Source organism: Hippoglossus hippoglossus, chromosome 9 (genome assembly GCF_009819705.1).
Source record: "Hippoglossus hippoglossus isolate fHipHip1 chromosome 9, fHipHip1.pri, whole genome shotgun sequence".
In the NCBI taxonomy this organism is placed as follows: domain Eukaryota; kingdom Metazoa; phylum Chordata; class Actinopteri; order Pleuronectiformes; family Pleuronectidae; genus Hippoglossus; species Hippoglossus hippoglossus.
This window is the reverse complement of record NC_047159.1, coordinates 23,307,903-23,326,798: the sequence shown is the minus strand read 5'-3', so window position 1 is coordinate 23,326,798 and position 18,896 is coordinate 23,307,903. Positions and strand designations below refer to the sequence as shown.

General features: G+C 43.3%; 1 protein-coding gene and 1 long non-coding RNA gene across 10 annotated transcripts in view; one reads left to right on the top strand and one right to left on the bottom strand.

The window, feature by feature from the left end:
- tet3 (tet methylcytosine dioxygenase 3) overlaps window positions 1-18,896 on the bottom strand; it is a 38,405-nt gene that overhangs the window by 18,785 nt on the left and 724 nt on the right. The window contains exons 1-3 of one of the 9 annotated variants that reach the window (XM_034594942.1): window positions 11,951-13,254; window positions 11,201-11,260; window positions 10,995-11,094 (exon numbers count right to left, since the gene is read on the bottom strand). The exons of 1 other annotated variant lie outside the window; for it this stretch is intronic. In XM_034594942.1, coding sequence (XP_034450833.1) covers window positions 10,995-11,094; window positions 11,201-11,260; window positions 11,951-12,009 — 219 coding nt within the window. In that variant the 5' untranslated portion in view covers window positions 12,010-13,254. Of the gene's footprint in view, window positions 1-2,349; window positions 2,760-3,281; window positions 3,528-4,045; window positions 4,934-5,801; window positions 6,697-10,994; window positions 11,095-11,200; window positions 11,261-11,950; window positions 13,255-18,896 lie in introns of those variants that run through there. 7 more of the 9 variants (XM_034594948.1, XM_034594943.1, XM_034594945.1 and 4 more) reach the window with 7 other exon arrangements.
- On the top strand, window positions 13,304-18,646 carry LOC117767378. Its single transcript, XR_004614878.1, has 3 exons — window positions 13,304-13,884; window positions 16,158-16,237; window positions 17,541-18,646. It is a non-coding gene; the product is annotated as an uncharacterized LOC117767378 (long non-coding RNA).

Sequence of the window (18,896 nt, the reverse complement as noted above, 5' to 3'; positions counted from 1 at the left end):
AGCACTGTTGTTGTAATTATTGCTGTTTTAACTATTAAAGATAACTACTTTTGAAATATGTTTTCCAATAATTTATAATGGGCTTGTTGATTTTTTGTGTTGAGTGTTAAAAAATGATTATAGCGGCAAACTGCAGCTAAACTAAGGGTCTGAGAACTTGCAGTGCATCGCTCATTCACTGGACCATAAAACCAAAGATAACTATCCGGAAAAAACCTTAAATGGCAAACCTAAAATGGTCAGTGTGTTATGCTAAAATAATCGGAAACCCAACAGACAGCACCTCATCTAACACAACAGCCTAGAGCAGGGCTGGTTGTCATGAGATGTATCAGTGAGAACTGTCTTTGTCAAACGAGTGACTGAACATCTTGTTTGAAGATGACCTGGTGTCTGAACATAACAGTTACTTGGTCATCCTGTACTGTCATATATTGACAGTTCCCACATCTGTTGCAACACACATTCACATCACATGACCATTACATTTTTAAAGACTTTATTCTGCTATGCTGGAGGCACCAGTAGAGTGAGTATTACCATAATAATGTACAAAAGCTGTGGACAGTTAAAGAATAATGTTGCTACATTTGTCTAAATGACCACTAATCTGAGTTGTCTGTTAAAGCCAACTGTGTTTCTCCATTTCACATGGATTGTCAGATATTACGTGCTGACAATATTTGGCACAGGGGAGCTCTTCATAGATCACAGTTAAATGAATGTAGAGAAGAACAGAAAACAAACATAATCCAAGGGCAGGCAGAGAAATCATTGACAGAGTTCATGTTATGTCTTATTGCTCTTGTGAAATGACAACAATGGCCGACTCGATATAAAAAAATATTTTTGTGTTTAAAAGAAGCGGATGTGCTATGAATAACATTTATAGTGTCAAACTATTCACCTTATGTGTTTACTATAAACACAAAAGTTAACCCTAAACAAGCAGCTACTGCTTCACAAGGAAACATTTGGTTGTAAGCACAATCCTTCCCTGCCAGGAGACATAACAAACACTGCACTATGATAATGTGAAGGGGATATAAATAATTTTTTAACCAAACACACAACTCAGCCAGCTCATGTCCCACAGCCCAACATAATGTGATCAAGTTCCTGATCCAGATTGATGTGAACCACAAAGTGTTCTATCATCTCCAGCTAGAAAGAAAAAGAAAGATGGCTTCTGGTTGTAGATCCGTCAGTGTATGACAGTAGAAGTGAGTCTGGCGTCCAGCTTCCCTGTCATTTGAATATTATTGAAATTAGCTTTTGAAGTGGCTAATTACTGGCCAGGCAGTATGCTCGGCTCTTTTGAGTCCACCTTCTGCGCCGGGTGTCTGATGGGGGGTCCCAGGGGGTGGCGGTGGTGTTGGTTAGAGGTTGTGTGAGGGGGGAGGGGGGGGGACAGCCGGCATGCAATACGTGAGAGGCCCCATGTCTGCACTATCTGTGGCATCAGACGGGAAAGAGGAAGGGGGTGGGGGGTTGCTGTGTACGGCAGTTATGAGAACTGCAGTGTTGAAACAGAGTGACTGCAACACTGCACAGCCTAACATCCCACAATCACGCACCGTCAGTCACACACGCTGACACTCTCTTTTCCTCTTTTTCTCAGAGTTACACACACAAAACAACTACCACAGACTATAGTCACATGGGTTCAGAGCACTTCCTGCTGAACATTTACAACAATTACATTTTCTCAACTGTGCCAGTGCAGATAACAAATACTTCAACACACACACAACCTTGATTGACATTTTGTCAGTCTAGGATGTTAATAACCAAAAACACTAGCATTCACACCTGCAGCGATAAAAACCTCACCAGGTGACCAGGAGTGTACAGATCACGTGCTTTGACAAATATTTACTCTATCCTTGTCTTCCATTTAACTGTGTCACTCACACACACTTACACATATTTGAATAAGCTTGGCACACACCAATAACTGCGTCTAAAACTGTCAACACACCGAACAGGATCAGACCTCGCAGAACCTGGTCAACCAGGCACTAGTGTCTGGGAGCCCTTTAAACAAGAGCCGCCTTTACAGCTCTGTGTGAGAGTGAATCCTGTTCAACACTGACACAGCAAAAACGACTAGAGGGAGGAGGTGAAGTGTGTAAAGATACTACTGGTGGTAGTGAGGGGGTTAAAGTCAGCTTGTTAATAGACAGCTGAACCTAAATCCTAGATACACAACAGCCCCCATCCTCCCTCTTGTCCTCCTCCTTCTCCCCCCACCCCTTCCTCTGCTGCCGTGCTGAGCAGTAACATGAAGCAGAGGCTCTGACAATATGAAGCCGGCTGAGAGCCTGCGGACCAGCGACGCATACTTACGTGGTCCTTGACGTCCAGACGGAGTTGCCGGTCATAGAGCAGAAAGCAGAAGAGGACACAGAGAGGAGCATGAGACTTGCTTGCCGGCACAGCAGCCTACAGGCTGTACGGCTTCGTTGGCTTGTTCCTTTTTACTTCTTCCAGTCCGTGCAGCGCACAGACAGAGCTAGTGCCAAAAAACACATGCATGCATTCACACGCGCGCACACAGTCGGTTGCATACACACAACACACCTCCCCCCAACACAGCACACACGTTTCTCATTCTCCTGCCTCTTCTTATGTCCAATGCTTTCTGTTCTCTCCTTTTTCCTTTCTCATTATCTCTGTCTGCTCCTCCCTTCCTTTTTTCAATATCCTCTTTCTTTCTCTCAGCTACACATGCAGTCGGCTTCTCTTCGCAGCCCCCACCTTCCCCTCTCTCTCTCCCTCCCTCCCTACATTCCCCTCCCTCTCGCGCAGCCTCTCCCTCCATCTCCTCTGCTCTCTCTCTTCAGTGTGTGCAGAGCGAGAGGCCATTATCTGAGCCACAGCGGGCACGTACGATGGAATGGAGGAGTGTGCAGTGAGCAGAAACAGAGAGCGCTGTGAGGGATAGTAGCTAGTAGCGGCAGCCTAGGAAACAGCACAGTGCAGCAGAGCTCTTACCAATGAGAAAACCTCTCCCTGTCTCTATCCACGCCTTTCAACACTGCTTGCTTTGCTACATTAGATGACGTTACATATAAGGCTGTGTTGTGTTCTGTTGATCCACAAAAAACAAGTATTGGCAATTTCAACTATGACAGAGCTTCCCTGCGAACCAGCGGCTGCCAACGAATAGACAATCTCAACTCACAACGGTATCAACAGGAAAAAGAGAAAGGAGCAAAGAAAAGCAGCTTTACGTTGCTTATTCATTCCTTCTGCAAACGACATCTGCTTTTCCTTACAGAGATTTTCTTCCACCTTTGAGCATCGAGCCCTGGGCCAACGGAGAAGCCATCGATAATGGTTCCACAATGTCCATTTTCTTCCTCATCCACATCGGTTGCCCATTCATCGCGTGAAACGAGAAGCTTCTATCTTACACCTGGGGCTGATAATACATCCTCCAAAAAGGCTGCATGCACAAGAAAGTGGAAGGTTTTGTAGATGGAGAGGGAGCTGGCTCGCTGGCGCTCTAGCTGGTCCTTCCTCTAAGACTCAAAGGATACAGACAAGGTGGAAGGTTTTTGACTGAAGGAAGCGAAGAGTCACTTGATATATAAATTCATTCATCCAAACTCTATATCGTCAACCCTTTCACATCAAGAAGGATGGAAATGGAACAGTGATGGAAGTATGATTACAACATAAGTAAAAGAGCGAGACAACTACGACAGTCAAGAGTGGATGACACTTCACCCAGCCAGAAGAGCAGGATGAAGAGAAGGGAGTGGAGAAATACACTAAGGAGATGGAAAACAACGAGACGGAAGTCTGTGGAGATGACAGTTAAAAGCAAGACAGAGTCATTCAGTTACTCATGTGACTGATTCTGTAATGGGAGGTGAGATGATGAAGAAGAGGAAGAGGGTGCAAACTGGCAAGTTGTAGCCCAACGAAGACAGCAACCGCATGTAATCAACCCTAAACAGTTCACGAGGGACGCGAGACTTCTGTCCTCTCCTGTTCACCAGCCTATGATCATGTCCTCTTCTTGTTCTCTCCTCACCATCGTTCTGTCTTCGCGTCACAGCCACTATCATCAGCAACAACGTCGTGATCACTGGATGTTTCCTCTCTCCTACTTGCAGGCTGACCGGCCTTGCGGTGTCTCCTCTCTTCTCTCCAACATTGCTTCGGAGTTTCAGAGCAGATTTAGCCAGGAGGATGAGAGGGGAAAACATGGCTGTACCTTCCATGCAGATCGCTGTCAGCTCCGTCGTAATATTTTTCTGTTATGTTACTGAGCGTGTGCCAGCAACACTGCGATAACTTCAGTAACCTTTCCCTGCTTCTCATAGTTTGGCTTCCCCCGTTTCTCCTAGTCTCTCTTGGAGCTTTCTGCCTTTGCCTCCCTCTCTCTGAGCCTTTTCTCCTTCTAGCATAGCTTATTGCATTACCGTTCCAACGCTTTCTGACGCACCCGATCACTGGCCCCGTAAATTGTACACTGCCTGTCTCTCTGTTGCCACACATATTCGTATGTACACACACAGATGAGCGTCAATCCCAAAGAGAAACACTGCGCAGCCTAAGCTGTCTAAGGGAAGGAGAGAAGAAGTAGAGCATTAGGTCACATGACCGGGGAGTGCCAATGAGCGAGAGAGAGCAGTGAGCAAGAGAGGTAGGAAACACATGTGGAGGTGACGTAGCTGCATCGTCACCATCATCAGCGTCTCCCACCACGATGCTTGCCTCTGCCACGGGGTGGGCGCATGTATCATCTGACACATGCCCAGTCTCTACTATCACCAACACCACAGACCAACGGACGCAAACATGCTCTTTCACTCACTCGGCTGACTCGTGCTCGCACTGTCCCCCGGCTGAACAGTGACACAGCATTTCTAGCTCAAGACTCGACTTAACCCCTGAATCGCATGCTCTCCACGCACAGTTCATCGTTTCACAAACCAACTGAACACAACAAACTTTTTCTATCCTACCAGGCCAGCGCTGCACTGTAATATTTTAAAGCTAATGTGGTCATTAGCCTAAAAGAGATGTGGGCAGACCGGCAGCTAAATCTAAAATACACAGTGCTACAACTGAAAGATATAACATGGTGATCACACTTTCAGAGTTTTTAAATGAGCATCAAGAAACAGAACAGAAACATAAGTTGAACTTGTGACGGAAAGGATGGAGGAAAACCATAATACAACATAATACATACACTCACTCACTCCCATTGTGAAAACATTATCTCGGAGTGTGTTTGTCATTGTCAAAGCTTAGTAGAACACAGAAGTGCAATTAGACCATAACATTAGCATAGAAGAGGGAACCTCCACGGTAGAAAATTCAGCTGTTTCCCACACAAGAGGAAGATGCTAAACAACAAACTGTAAATACACAACATGTGACACAATTTACTGACTATAGGTAAATTACAGTTAGACTTCTCTACTCTGGATTAAAACATGTACTTTTAAATAAAAAGAGATTTACTACTGAATTAAGACAGAGACATACATTAGGTGTTTTACTGTTTGATTAAAACTACACAGGAGTATCAGCACAATGTTGCCATGCAGGTTTAACCAAAAGAGTGAACCTCCTCAACACAATAGATTACATCTCAACTAGATAACAGAACGTGACAGGTTACAATATAACCAGGAAGCATACGGTCTGTAGCCATAGTTACCTTGTAATTTAACTGTTTCCTCACATGACACTGACCAAGACATTATAATTTACATCAACAATCCAAGTATCTAAACCTTTGAGTGAAAATAAAGTAAAAGAAATGTGACACTTACAGTAAACCTGCTGTAGCCGGGCATTGTGTGTGTGTGAGAAAGACACCGAGAGAGGATGGGACGACAGAGAGACTCCGATTCTCACATTGATCACTTCATCTCACAAAGTCTTCAATTTATCATTCAAATGACTTGTTTCACGCCCTCGTCTCTCTCTCTTTCTCTCTCCATTTCTCCCTCTCTTTCCATCTCTCTCACTTCTGTCTCTTGCACACTGTTTCTCAGCAGCGTGGAAGAAAGATCTTGCTTGTAGGAGGGATGACTGACAACAAAAGTCCGACCCTCAGCGATGTGTGTTGGGTTGACTTGCATATGACTAAGCCTGACTCATCTTTCTCTTTTCTTCTCAACAGAGTCCTGACATACAACCCTCACACACTGAAGCAAGCTTTTAAAATATTTTATCAGCACGATCGGTAGTAGGAGGTATGTGTGTGTGTTAAGAACAAATTGTGTGGTTTCAAGGGCTAAATTGGTGAACTGATGTGAGTTTTCACTCTCTCTGCACCGCCATACTCTGTGAGAAGATCTGTGCCATTTAGGGTAAAAAAACACTTTCTCTAGCAGCCATTTAATGACTCACATGAGCATCATGGTCATGACATGAGGGTCCTTTCCCCTCCTCCCTCCTCTTCCTGTCAGCTGACTCCACCTCTCTCCACCACTGCTACTATACCACCCCCCATTTGCCCTGCAGTCTAATGGCATCAAGGTCATCTGATTTGACACACTCTGTCACTCTCTCTCCTTCCCCCTCTCCCTCTCTTTTTTCCTTTATCTCTTTACCTTTCACTTTCTTTCTCTTTCACTGCACACACACGCCTGTTTCTCTTCATCTGCACACAGAGGTTGAGACACCAAATGGTCCTGCAAATGCAGGGGCACATTTCTATGGGTTTTTTTCTCCACACACACACACACACACACACACACACACTGGAGCTCATACAGTATTGGATTGTTAACTGAGGATCACAGGGTTTATTGGTGGGCGGGACAAGAGGCTGCAGGGCTACACTGAGCGAATTTGGTTTAACAGAGTAGAAGCAACACAAAGTGTTTGAGTCCATCTGTTTCTCTATATGAATAACAAACTGTAAACATGTTGTTCATATTCAAGAATCACCATTATTTCATCCTTCCATCTGTCTGCTGACTTCCCAGGCAGGTTGGTGTTAGGTTCAGGGCGTGTTTGGGTGCAGATCGTAGTAACGAGTGTTGGGTATCCAGTCTGAGTCATACCTCCTGACATGTGGCACGTGCAAGTCAGCACGAACAGACCCAGCTGGGGGAGGGCTACCCCCCCTAAACTACTCACAAAGAGAAAGGGAGGAGTGGTTTGGTGGAAAAAAAATTGAAAGGTGGTGATGGGTGGGGGGAGCTGTTGGGCTGGGTGGAGCCGCTAAAAAATAACAAGGAGAAGGAAGAGGAGGGGAGGGGGCGCTGTTTCTAAGAGGCAGCTCTTTGTGCTTGAGAATAGGGAGATGAAAAGAAAGAGAAAAATGTAATCAATATACATGTTCAGAAAATGTTGGCTCTGAAACAAAGAGAGTGGAAAACAGACAGAAGGGACATGGATATGGAAATATGAGAGTTAAAAGCATAAAAAAAGAACACTGCGTACTATCTGCCCAGGTAATGTGTGTAAAGCCATGGAAAAGAGCTAAGCAGTCACATCTAGATGCTCAATCATGTTATCATTAACAGTTATAGATTAATTATATTCAGCCTGAGAGAATATGTGGCTTTTTGTTTGCAAAATTATTTGAGAGTACAATCATAAATCAGCTCAGAGGGAGAAAGAGAGAGAAACCTTTCTCAGTCCCGCACAGTGGCTGGTTGCCAGCCTTGTCTCTCTCAGGACTTGGGCTAAGATTAGCTTCCCATATGTTCAAGTCAGGCGTAGCCCGGCTTAAAGGGACAGCACTCAAAACAGAAGAACCTTCCCTATGAAGCCATGTTAGTGCTTAATATAAACTAAACTACCTGGATCTACAACCTGTCAAAACGTTTTATTTCATTATTGAAATGAAAGGTATACTGCTAGGATGAAGAGAATGAAGAGGCTAATTTGTCCTTTTTAATGTGAAGTTAACGTGTTTTACATGCAATGCATTTCTACTAGTTGGATGTCTTATCTTGTCATTAGTCCAATTCTCCACCTTTTTAGCAGATATCAGCCACCAGTGAATTTACATATACTTTAGAAATCCATATTTTCAAGTGCGTGTTCCAATAGCGTGTGATGAAAACTCAAACAGCTGTGGCGCTGTATTACGTAAAACCTGGCAGCATCTGGCAGTAGAGGGATTCAGGGCTGAATAAACCGCGTGCCCAGTGGGAGCAGCAGAGGAGCTGCCAGAGAGGTGAGAGTTAAAGAGCTCCAGCAACAGCTAAGAGCTCCTCCCCCTTCTCTTTCCATTCATTTTTTATTAACTGCGGCACCAGGCGGCTGAAAACGTCCCTCCGACATCAGACACAGACACCACCAACCTTTACTCATATTGCCATGCAGGCTATCAATCCACGCCAGGAATCGGTGTGGGCTACAGTCACGTTCAGTGGTACATGCAGAACTATAAGCAGTGGAGCAACAAAAACATTGCAGAGATGAACGTCTGATAAATGTCATTTATTAGAAATGTAAGATGACAACACAGCTTCCTATGTCCAGACAACTGGGTGTAAGTGAGGCAACTGTTGCTGACTACCCAAATTATAATATCATGTAAAATCAGGATTTATGGATGTTGTTTTCAAATCCTTGCAGTGTCTTTGATAAAAAATATATCTTTTAAAACCATTGAAGGAAGACTGAGTGTAATTCACTTGCACTAAACACCAGTCACTGCTGATGCAACAGTTGTTCAGAGCCGGAAAGCAGGTGACTCATCTGGGTTTGCATGCAAGATTGTAGAGGACAGTTATTGGTTAATTGTAGTTAAGTTACCTTTTTACAATAATTCATCTTAAACTGGATTCATATTAACAGTTTTATCAGCATGAATTCTAAAGAAAGACAGTAATTTCACTGACAGACATTAAATGAATGTTTTAGGACATTAATAAATCTTGGTTTAAATATTTGACTGTGTTGTCAAGCCAACACAAATAGGTGGATAAGTGATGTTTCATTGTGTCTTTTGCACAGTTCTGAACTCTGTTTAGTTCTGTTAAAGACCATTAAATATCTTTCATTACAATCCAGTATCAATGAGAAACTCAGGAAAATTAGATCTGTCTGTCAATCATCATTTGAGTTGAAGTAGAGACCAAAGACGACCAAGACAACATGAGTCCTGAAAGATAAACAGATGCCAGTCTCATCCTGAGAAACAAAACCAAATGTTCTCATAATTATTGACTACATGTTACAGAGGCTTATGGGAATCAGAGCTGCAGTTCTTTACAGTCTGAGCGGAAACCTAACAGAGCAGTAAACACAACGAGAGCCAACACTGAATGGAAAAGGTGATGTCAAACCCTCCACTTCCTGAGTCTCTACTCTATACCAAAACCACTCATTACCCAACTATACACACACATACACATGTGCGTGTGGTGCCGGCTAGATGGTCATGTGACCAACCTTGGATACCGGACTTGAGCTAAAATTAAAGCAATGATGTCACTAGACATTCAGTGTTGCCACGGAAACTAGGTCAGTGTTAACCCTTTGTGAGCGAGGCTGGGGATTCCATGCGAGTATAAACATATGATTAGCAAACATTCCATCTGCTGTCATACACTCAGTGGTTTGAGTATTTCTACTCTACTTTTGACTCTTTCCCACCAGTGAGCTGAGTGAAGTTCATCTCGTGTTTAAAGAGGAAATCCTGTATAAGGGCGTGGAAAACAAATCTGCGCAGTCTGTCTGTCTTGTAACGTGTTGTGGTAACCTCACAACTCGATTCTGTTTCCTGAACTGCAAAGAAAGCAGCCAGACAGCATAATTCAATGTGCTGCTGGACCACGCTCAATGTTTTTATGTTTCTGGTAAAACCTAATGATATATAATTGATCTATAACTGCTCATTTAAACAGTCAAAAACAGTGTTTGTTGGGTGTAGACCAGGTTTGTCTTGATGATTGTCCAGGAAACAGATCTTCATGAGATAAAGACACACACAGAAACATAGACCAAACAGGAGCTCAGAAAACCACAAAGACTGAGAACACCAACTTGTTAAACACAATCAGCAGTGTCCCCCAAAAACGGGGGGATTCATTATTTTCCCCCCTGTGAACCAGATGGCCGTATGGACATTACCTTGTTGATAAAGTGACTGTGTACACATGGGTAGGGATTAGAGCAGGCTGAGAGTTAAACTACAGTTTGTCGGTACAACTGAGCTAAACTCATTCATTGACTGACCTATATTTTGTATCACTGCAGTGACCCAGGTGAATGTATGTGGTATAACATATAATGTTTAAATGCCCTTCGAGGGACAACTTATCACTTCCACGTGTCTGACGGTTGCAACACTGAAAGGTTTCTTTCTTCTACGAGGGGACGTTCTTCTAACATTCTAATTATTATATAACTCTTTCTATGACACCTCGCCGCACAAACTATCTTTCCACATAAACAGACAAGCGTGCCCCGACTCGGCAAGTTGAAGAACAGCAGCTCTCAGTGGCCACGCGCCACAGGTTACTACACCCGGCAATCAAACACGTACGCATGCGTGACCCACTAACTTTTACTCCCTTTACCTCATTTGACTCCAGAACCTAGGAGAAGCAAGACGGCCCCCTTGCTAGCGCGTAGGGTTCCTCCTCCTCCGCCTCCTCCTCCCTCTTCCTCTCCTTGGTCTCTTGCATCTACACATGCCTGCCTCTGGCACCAATCAGTGGGCAGCGTGGGACACTTTAAACTGAGGACGCCGCCACTTCATCACTAAGGCGCTCAGCTCACCACCGCGGCTTGGAGATAAAGTCAAAGTTGCTGATATAATATAGTTCTCAAACAGAGTGACTGAGATTCAGAAGATAAATGACTTACAGTGACTATTGCACCTTTATGCCAAACCGCGAGGATTTCAAAGATAATATAATGAGCTTGTGTCTTCGCTGGAGAGAGTAGCGAATAGTCATAGACATTTTTAGTGGCTCAGACAACCACAACATTTTCCGTATAGCAGGTGTTAATGGTGAAACCCATTCTCACAAATACATACACATACATACATAAAAACAATGGTCACATTTGTAAAAACGCTTGTCGCCGTGTTGACTAACCACCATGTTTACACCTCCTAAGAGCCTCACTGCACTGATGAACCAACAGCTGACAATCAAAGCAACTGGACAGAGATTACACACAGATGACAGAGATGATACACACACACACACACAAAACATCGCACAAACACAAATCCAATGCCCTCTCTTACCTCAGCTGCCAGTTTAAGGTTTCCCAAACTGCTTTGACTGATGTCTTCAAAATATTCCACCTTTACAGCCGTCCAACAGAGCAAGAGAGGGGGGAGTGAGAAGGAGACAGAGAGAGATGGGAGGGGGAGAGAATAAGAATCAATAGAATAATGCGACAAGGGCCTGTTCATTATAGACAGTTGGACCAGCAGCTACAACATGCATGTGATTCGACATGCAATCTTTTTATCATTCCTGTCATGCTCAGAAACCGTCAAAAAGCAGCCGTGCATACAAATCTCCTTTCTTTGATTTGTGCTCAGACAGCGAGCCGGCACTTCCCTCTGCTGCTGGGACAGAGAATGAGAGACAGCAATGCCAGGATTCAATTTCAATTATAGAATTATGCAATGTCTGTATCCCAACCTGCAGCCTCCTGATGTATGCATCAGACAAGCCCCGCTTTTTTTAAAGGGCAACTTGGCCAAACGTGCACAAGTGTCAGCGGTTAGTTTAGCTGAGAGTAAGATGTAATAGGTGGAGATGGTTCATCACAGCAGAGCTGATAATTGGACAACAAAAGCATCCTCTTATTTGGCACAGCACGTCCCCCTTGTCTACATGGCCCTGGCTGTCTCAATGTTAAATGATGTGTTTTGTCTTGAGTCATTCCCCAGTCCCGCCAATCTCATCTCTCACCCCCTCCACCCGTCAGCCTCACACCCACCCACCTATCAATCCTAAAATAGTCTGGAGTAATGAATATTTACCCTCCAAGCCTCTGAGCTGCCTTGGTTTGTACTCCTCCGTCCGCTGGCCAAATCCCCATCAGAAGACTCCGACTCCCTCTCGTCTTCACCTCTTTCCCTCTATCCCTTTCTTCTCTCTCTCTTTCTCTCTCTCTCCCCACTCTTCTTTCTCTGTCTCTTTCTCTCTCTCGTCTGTGTTCCAGCAGCCCATTCAGGAAGCCATCTTGTGTTTTTAATCTGGTTTTACATGAGCCCTCGAACGCACGTTCTCTCTCTCTCTTCTCTCTCTGTCCCTGGCTCTACCCCCCTCCTCTCTCTCTCTCTCTCTCTCTCTCTCTCTCTCTCTCTCTCTCTCTCTCTCTCTCTCTCTCCTACTAGTATGCCAATAGGTCTACCGAACACACACTTAAACACATACACACACTTACACACAACAGAGAGATTTTTTTTCTCTTTGATCACTATCGCACCTTCCTCCCACTCGTTCAGTTTTTTTTCCCCTCTCCTGCATATATGATGTGAATGCCCCTCAGCCACCCCCTCCCCCCTTCGCTGTCTCTTCAAACATATACACTCATGAACAAATGCGCACGCACACACAAAAAAAACACACACACACAGAGGTCGTCGGAGAGACGTCACGCTACAGATAGCACACAAAGCCAGGCCGTCCACCAATCAGGGACCGGGCTGGGCTCTGCTGCTAGGGTGAAATTGAAGGAGAGCCAGGGAGGGCGGCGACAGAGAGAGAGAGAGAGAGAGAGAGAGAGAGAGAGAGAGAGAGAGAGAGAGATAGAGAGAGACAGAGAGATTGAGGGTTAAAAGAGGAGGTTAAAATATAAGAACGAAAAGAGTTTCTGTGTGTGTTTCTGTGTGTGTGTGCAGATCCATAAAAAAGAGAAAAAGGAGCTGACATAAAGAGACAGGGTAAGGGTGGACAGAAGGTGTGTGTGGATGTGTACGTGCAAATGTGTGTGTGTGCAATGGGGGGGATGGGTTCTCTGTATGCCTGTCAATTATCTCCTCGAACTCGCCTTCCCTAAACAATGCCTCTGGTATGTGGTATCGCTGAGCACCATCTGTGTCAGGGCTGCCTGCAATAACTGGACTGGACTGCAAAGTGCGCGCACACACACACACACACACACACACACACACACACACACACACACACACACATTCTGACAAGAGAAATGCACAATTACACAGCAGAGCCCAATGTGCTGACTCAAAGCAAGCGGAGAAAGAAAACGAGCACAGTGCCACTGCTGCACATTAAAGCTACAAAGTTGATGCCACAAGATCAAATAAACATCAGCTTTGAGTGTGATAGTGTCAACGAATAGAAATCGGTGATCTTCAAAGCAAACACATGCAAGAGCTACCTCAACCTTTCACTAAAATGAAAAAGCAGCTGGGGTTTACATTCTCTTTCTATCCTTTCATGCACAGCATATCTTGGAAGCCTATGTTCGTAATGTTAACATTCTGAGAGTGAAAGATCATCTCCACCTTCAACCTTTTTAAACCAGACATCAGCGTACGTTCATACCAGACTGCTAATCATAACCACAAGAGCCTAGCGAACACGGGTTTGTCCAAGTCAGCAACCGGGTACCGCTGCAAAGATGCATTTCCCTTTTTTTCCTTTTTAACAAAGCCCTCTTCTAAAACTGTCACTCGTCAGCTCTTCTGAAATTGGGAAGTTTAACGAAAAACAAATGGTGAAGCAAAGCGCTCTGTTGAGATATGAAAGACAGCAAAAGCATGCAACAGATTGCTAATGGCAGCAGAATAAGAAACCACCGAAAGACAAGACAGTGTCAGCGAAAGTTCACGCAGCCTGGCGAAGAAGCGGCGGATCGAAGCGGAAAAGACAGACAGCGAGAGGCAGACAGACACAGAGACCGAGAGGGAAGTGAAAAGAGAGAGCGAGCGAAGTGTGGCGTGTGGAGGTGAGGCAGCCCAACAGTGACACAGCATTTCTAGTGTCGGTCTGACGCTCTCGTGTGGCATGGGAAACCCCCTCTGCTGACGTCAGATGGGCCACGTGTGTGTATGAATGTGTGTGAATGTGTGTTTATGTGTGAGTAGGGGCGTGTTTGTGTTTAGCCGGACTGCAAGAGCGGTGGCGTGGCTTCAGTGTACCTCAATACAGGTGGCCCCACACACACACACACACACACACACACACACACACACACACACACACACAGTTAGTTTGCCTTCAATTATAATTGGTGTAGTTAATTAATCTTAAAAATAATTCCAGAAATATGTCTCTGTCTGTCTGTGGCTTGCATATCTCTAGAATCATTCATCTTATTAGCTTCACACTTGGCATGTGTACTGCTAAGGGCATTGTCTAATTTTGTGCAATTTGGACATGGACTTGATGCATTCAAACTGAAACAGGTGACCAGCCCTCTGTAGCAGCGGTGGCTGGGACTCATCAACGTCAGTGAAGCTGTTCATCACGACAACAGTGCATTCATGACAACTTGCATTCACAACAGTGGCAACGACAATTGATTGTCTGCATTGGGGGTTTTTGCGAACCAAGTCAAGCGTCACTAAACTTTGAATAAACAGGTGAACAGCTTTTTGTGCTGCAGCAGTTTTGCAGCGTCAGGGTTCTGTGGAGTCCAGCAGCCAATCTTTACTTGATGCGACTCAATCACTACAGTTCACTTTTACAGTTTCAGAAAGAAAGCTGCTACCAGTATCACCACAGGCCAAACAAACAGCCCATTCCAAACAGGCAGGTAGAGAACTGGCACTGCACTAGTGGTATTAATTAAACTAGTCTGACCTACTCTTGATACTGACTGAAGCACAGCACAGATCTTCTCTCTTTTACATATGTGAACAAGCACATTATTCACAGTATATAATCTCAACCAGGCAGTAAGATAAGAACATGTTATGTGAGCGTAAAGGCTGATGGGAAAAACACACATTTCATGGTGACATTTATTCTGTTAAATTGCACAAAGCTTCAATAGAAAGTGCCACATTGGATTGTAGTATATGATGAACAGCCAATGGTTAAAAGCTGCTGCCGATATTCCACATGTACAACAGTGAGCTGCAGCGCAGTTGTCACAGGAGAAGATGGAGGATGTGGTTACCAGGCAATAAGGGACTGAGCTGCTGCATCCATACAGAGGTTAGAAGGCACAGATGGAGGCACTGTGAGGGCGGAATACTGATGGATGGGTGGATTCTTGGTTAAGAGCAGTATGTGGAGAAAAGCAACACCGAATGTCCATCTCCTGCAGCTCCATCTCACTGTACTCACATATTTCTGCAGAGATACTGGAGGTGTGAGGGTCAACAAGATTATTTTAGAATCAAGTTGTTAGTAATTATTCTGTTTTGAACATCTAATTTAAATACTAGAATTTAATATAGCCCTGTCAAAGGCAGGGTGAGGCCACTAGGGGGCCTGGTGTGTCTGTGATCTGTGATATCCTGTATCATAATAGTTGGACAACGTAACTCACGTAATGTCCTGTTTTTAATAACAGCTCAATGTAAGCCTGGCAATCATAGCAGCAGTGCATTATGGGTTGTTTTCTTCTATGATCAATAACTCAGAAGTGTATAAGAAAAGTGTATTTAGTACACTGATGCAGAGTGTAGAGTATCCAGTATAGACTGAATATTCTGCAAATCAAATTCAACAAAACTGAATTTAGTCCAAAACTCCCCACTCCTCACTGACCCTGGTATGAAGTTCTGCCCAAGCAAGTCACCATATTCTTACAATGTTTATAACTGTGGAAGGGTATTAGGGTCGAAAGGATGAAGACAAATTTTGACTTTTTTTCTTGCATTTTGAGAATAAAGTTGAAATATCAAGCAGCTGACAGGGATGTGAGCTTCCAGTGTTCCATCTCGTGTGGTTTCTCCTCCTGAACAGACCTGGCAAAATCTCATCAAAGTCCTAATACGGATCACTACACTGTGTTTATGACTGAATGAGAAAGAAGTTCCTTGTTACTGAAATTGATTCTCCAAAACAATTTCACTAATTCATCTACACACGATATTTATTAGAGGCAGACGTGTGCTAATGTTTGTAGTTTGTTATGTTCCTAAAATTTTTTTGAAATTTGAAATTTCCAGTTTAATCTCGACATTTTGACTTTTCTTGAAATGAAAAGTGATTAAAAAAAATCTTCCCCTTTTCATTGTTTTTCTTATGCCTGGTCCTTCATAACAGACTGTGGAGATAGATGCTTATAAAGAACTAGGAGGAAAGAGGAAAGAGGACTGGCTGAATGGGGAAGAGTTCCCTCAGAGGTCAGGGGTTTAAAATATGGAGGCTATAAATTTCTATTAGCCCCCTCAGCAACAAAAGAAAAAGACAACAGAACCTTCTTTAAACAAGACTGTTTCCCTCTCAGCTGCTGAACACACATGACGAAGTCATGGTCCTGAAATGTTAAATTCTGTCGGCCATTGTTAGAAATATGCTAATGAATATGCTTAATGATTCTTACTATTACAGAGTGCTTGTCTGTCAGGACAGGACAGGATAGGATAGACCTGCAGAGTTCTGATGGAAACCTTGATTTCCTGTTTGTGGCTAAACAAATCCTTGGCATCTTCCTCTAGACCTCAGCTGTCTGCTCCTCAACACTCAACATGTCCTTGCCTGCTGAGACGTTGATCTATTGTCTTTAAAGATGCAAATAGAATCTTAAAGGAGTATGAATCAAACAATAGTAAAAAACATCTCAGTTCTCCTAATCAAAGAAAACAGTGGCAGATAAAGGCCTTAAATTAACGAACTCAGGTGGAGCTGACCTCCAAACACTCATGGACAAGATGCATTTTAGTGATATATTCTAACCATTTTATTTACTTGATCAAAACAACATTGATTCAAGAGCCCTGTAATCTGAATTCATTCTTTTTTCTTTTTTTTAAAAATAAGAATGTTTCACTGTCTGTGCTACCTCGCCAGGGAGCTTATGTTTTCGTCTGTATTTTTGTCTGTTAGTTAGTTAGCAGGGTTACACAATAACCCGTGACAGATTACCACAAAACTTGGTGGGAGGATGAAGAATGGGTTCAGATCTTTATGAGTCTGTGCAATTTGGTGCATATCTAAATAAAATATCAAAATCTAGTGAATTTAAAAGAGCTTTCGTACAGGGACTGTTGGGCCTTAGTGGAGGTATGTGCTCTACTGAGTGACATTCTACTCTTGCCTTTGTATCTTGTGGTGATCTATGTTCTTTCTGAGGCTTTAAAAATCCTTTGACAGATACCAACTAATTTAAAAGAAAATCATAATTATGATGATTATTATTATAAAACCATGAGTAGAGGGATTTAGCATGGAATTGCTATGCTATGGAAATTGTTATATTGTATAATATATATCACCTTAATTCCACAAATAAATGTATCTTTTAAGAACTTGCCTTAAGAAATGAATACTGTTACAAGCCTATAAAGGATATGAAAGTGCTTCTGCCATTCATATGTCTTTGCTTTACCACAAAAAAAGCACTATCTGATCATTGCATGTGTGATATCAGTGTGAGAATGTCAGTGACTGAAACAAAAATGATGCACTTGTTCTGTTGTACATTAGGACCTGACAAAGGCAACAAGTGTCCATTCCTCGGTCAGTCTTTAGAAGCCTTTTCTGGTTTTTCCTGCTTCTCCTCCTCCAATGGTGCTGACCATTTACTGCATCCTCCCATCCTCCTCCTTAACTTTATAAACCATCCCCCGGTTTAAGACCCTGACGCAACTACAAACACACACATGCACGCTTCCATTAACACAAAAGTGCACACATACTCTCTTGCTTTCTTCACACACCCACACACACACACACCCACACACACAGAGTGGCCTAAGGTTAACCCCCACCCTCATTCAAAGCCTTAGAGGTCAGAGGACAAAGCACAGGCAACTGCAAGAATTCTCTACTGCTGCTGTTTGGTAGCACTCTCAGTCTCGCAGCCATGCAAACACACACACCCATACACATACAGTGTCCACTCTGTTAACACACTGTTAAAACAGACTCTGTGTCCTCATCAAACATGCACGGTCATACACACGTTTATGAAAGACATTTAAGGTGAATATAAGGTGAACGTGTCCTTCTCTTTTGCTAACAATTAAAGATTCAGATCTTCACATATAAAAACATCAGTGGGGTGTTGTGGATGGCAGCTACATCAGCTGCTTGAATTTGTAAATGAGCACTTCCAACCATGCTTTATAAGTGGATTTTCTAATTCACTACTTGTTTTAATGGTAAGAGTAAAGTGCACAGTACTACAGCATTGTGTGTTCTCTATGAATATAATTGAACTGGCAGGAAAATGACTTCCAGTAATTACATACTACATTACTGTCTCAGAGAGAAGGGTTAGTTGCCATGGGAAGAATAAAATATTAAACTGTAGATCTAAATGTATAAATTAGAGTTTGGGAATTGAATTCCTATTACAAGTGCCACATCTATCATAGGGTCTGTTATTTGGGTAGGTGCTTTAAAGTACAACACTGCACATATGGCATGTGCAACTGACTATCTAAACCCAGTCTGAGGAGAATTTAACAGATAAGGAATGCCAAATTTAGCACGAGTAGCTGAAACGCTTAAAGCTATCAGTTTAAATGGACACCAATAAAATTGTGTGTGTGATGTTTGTATTGATTTATAATTAAAAGCACTGCAGCAAGTGGGGTGGGTGGGTGGATGGTTTCCTGACTCTTTCCTAGTCTTCCACTCAGGTGTTTTACCTTGAGCATGGCACTACAATGCCTAAACCCAACTTACTTTGCCTAAAAGCAGACTGCTTCTCCTGAGGAAAATTTTTGTCTATAATAATGTGACTGTTTTTTTGGGCGGACAAAAAGTACAAGAAAACGTTTCTTAGTAAAGAAAGGTTGAAATGATATCTTTCTTTGGGAAAAAACTCCAAAGAGG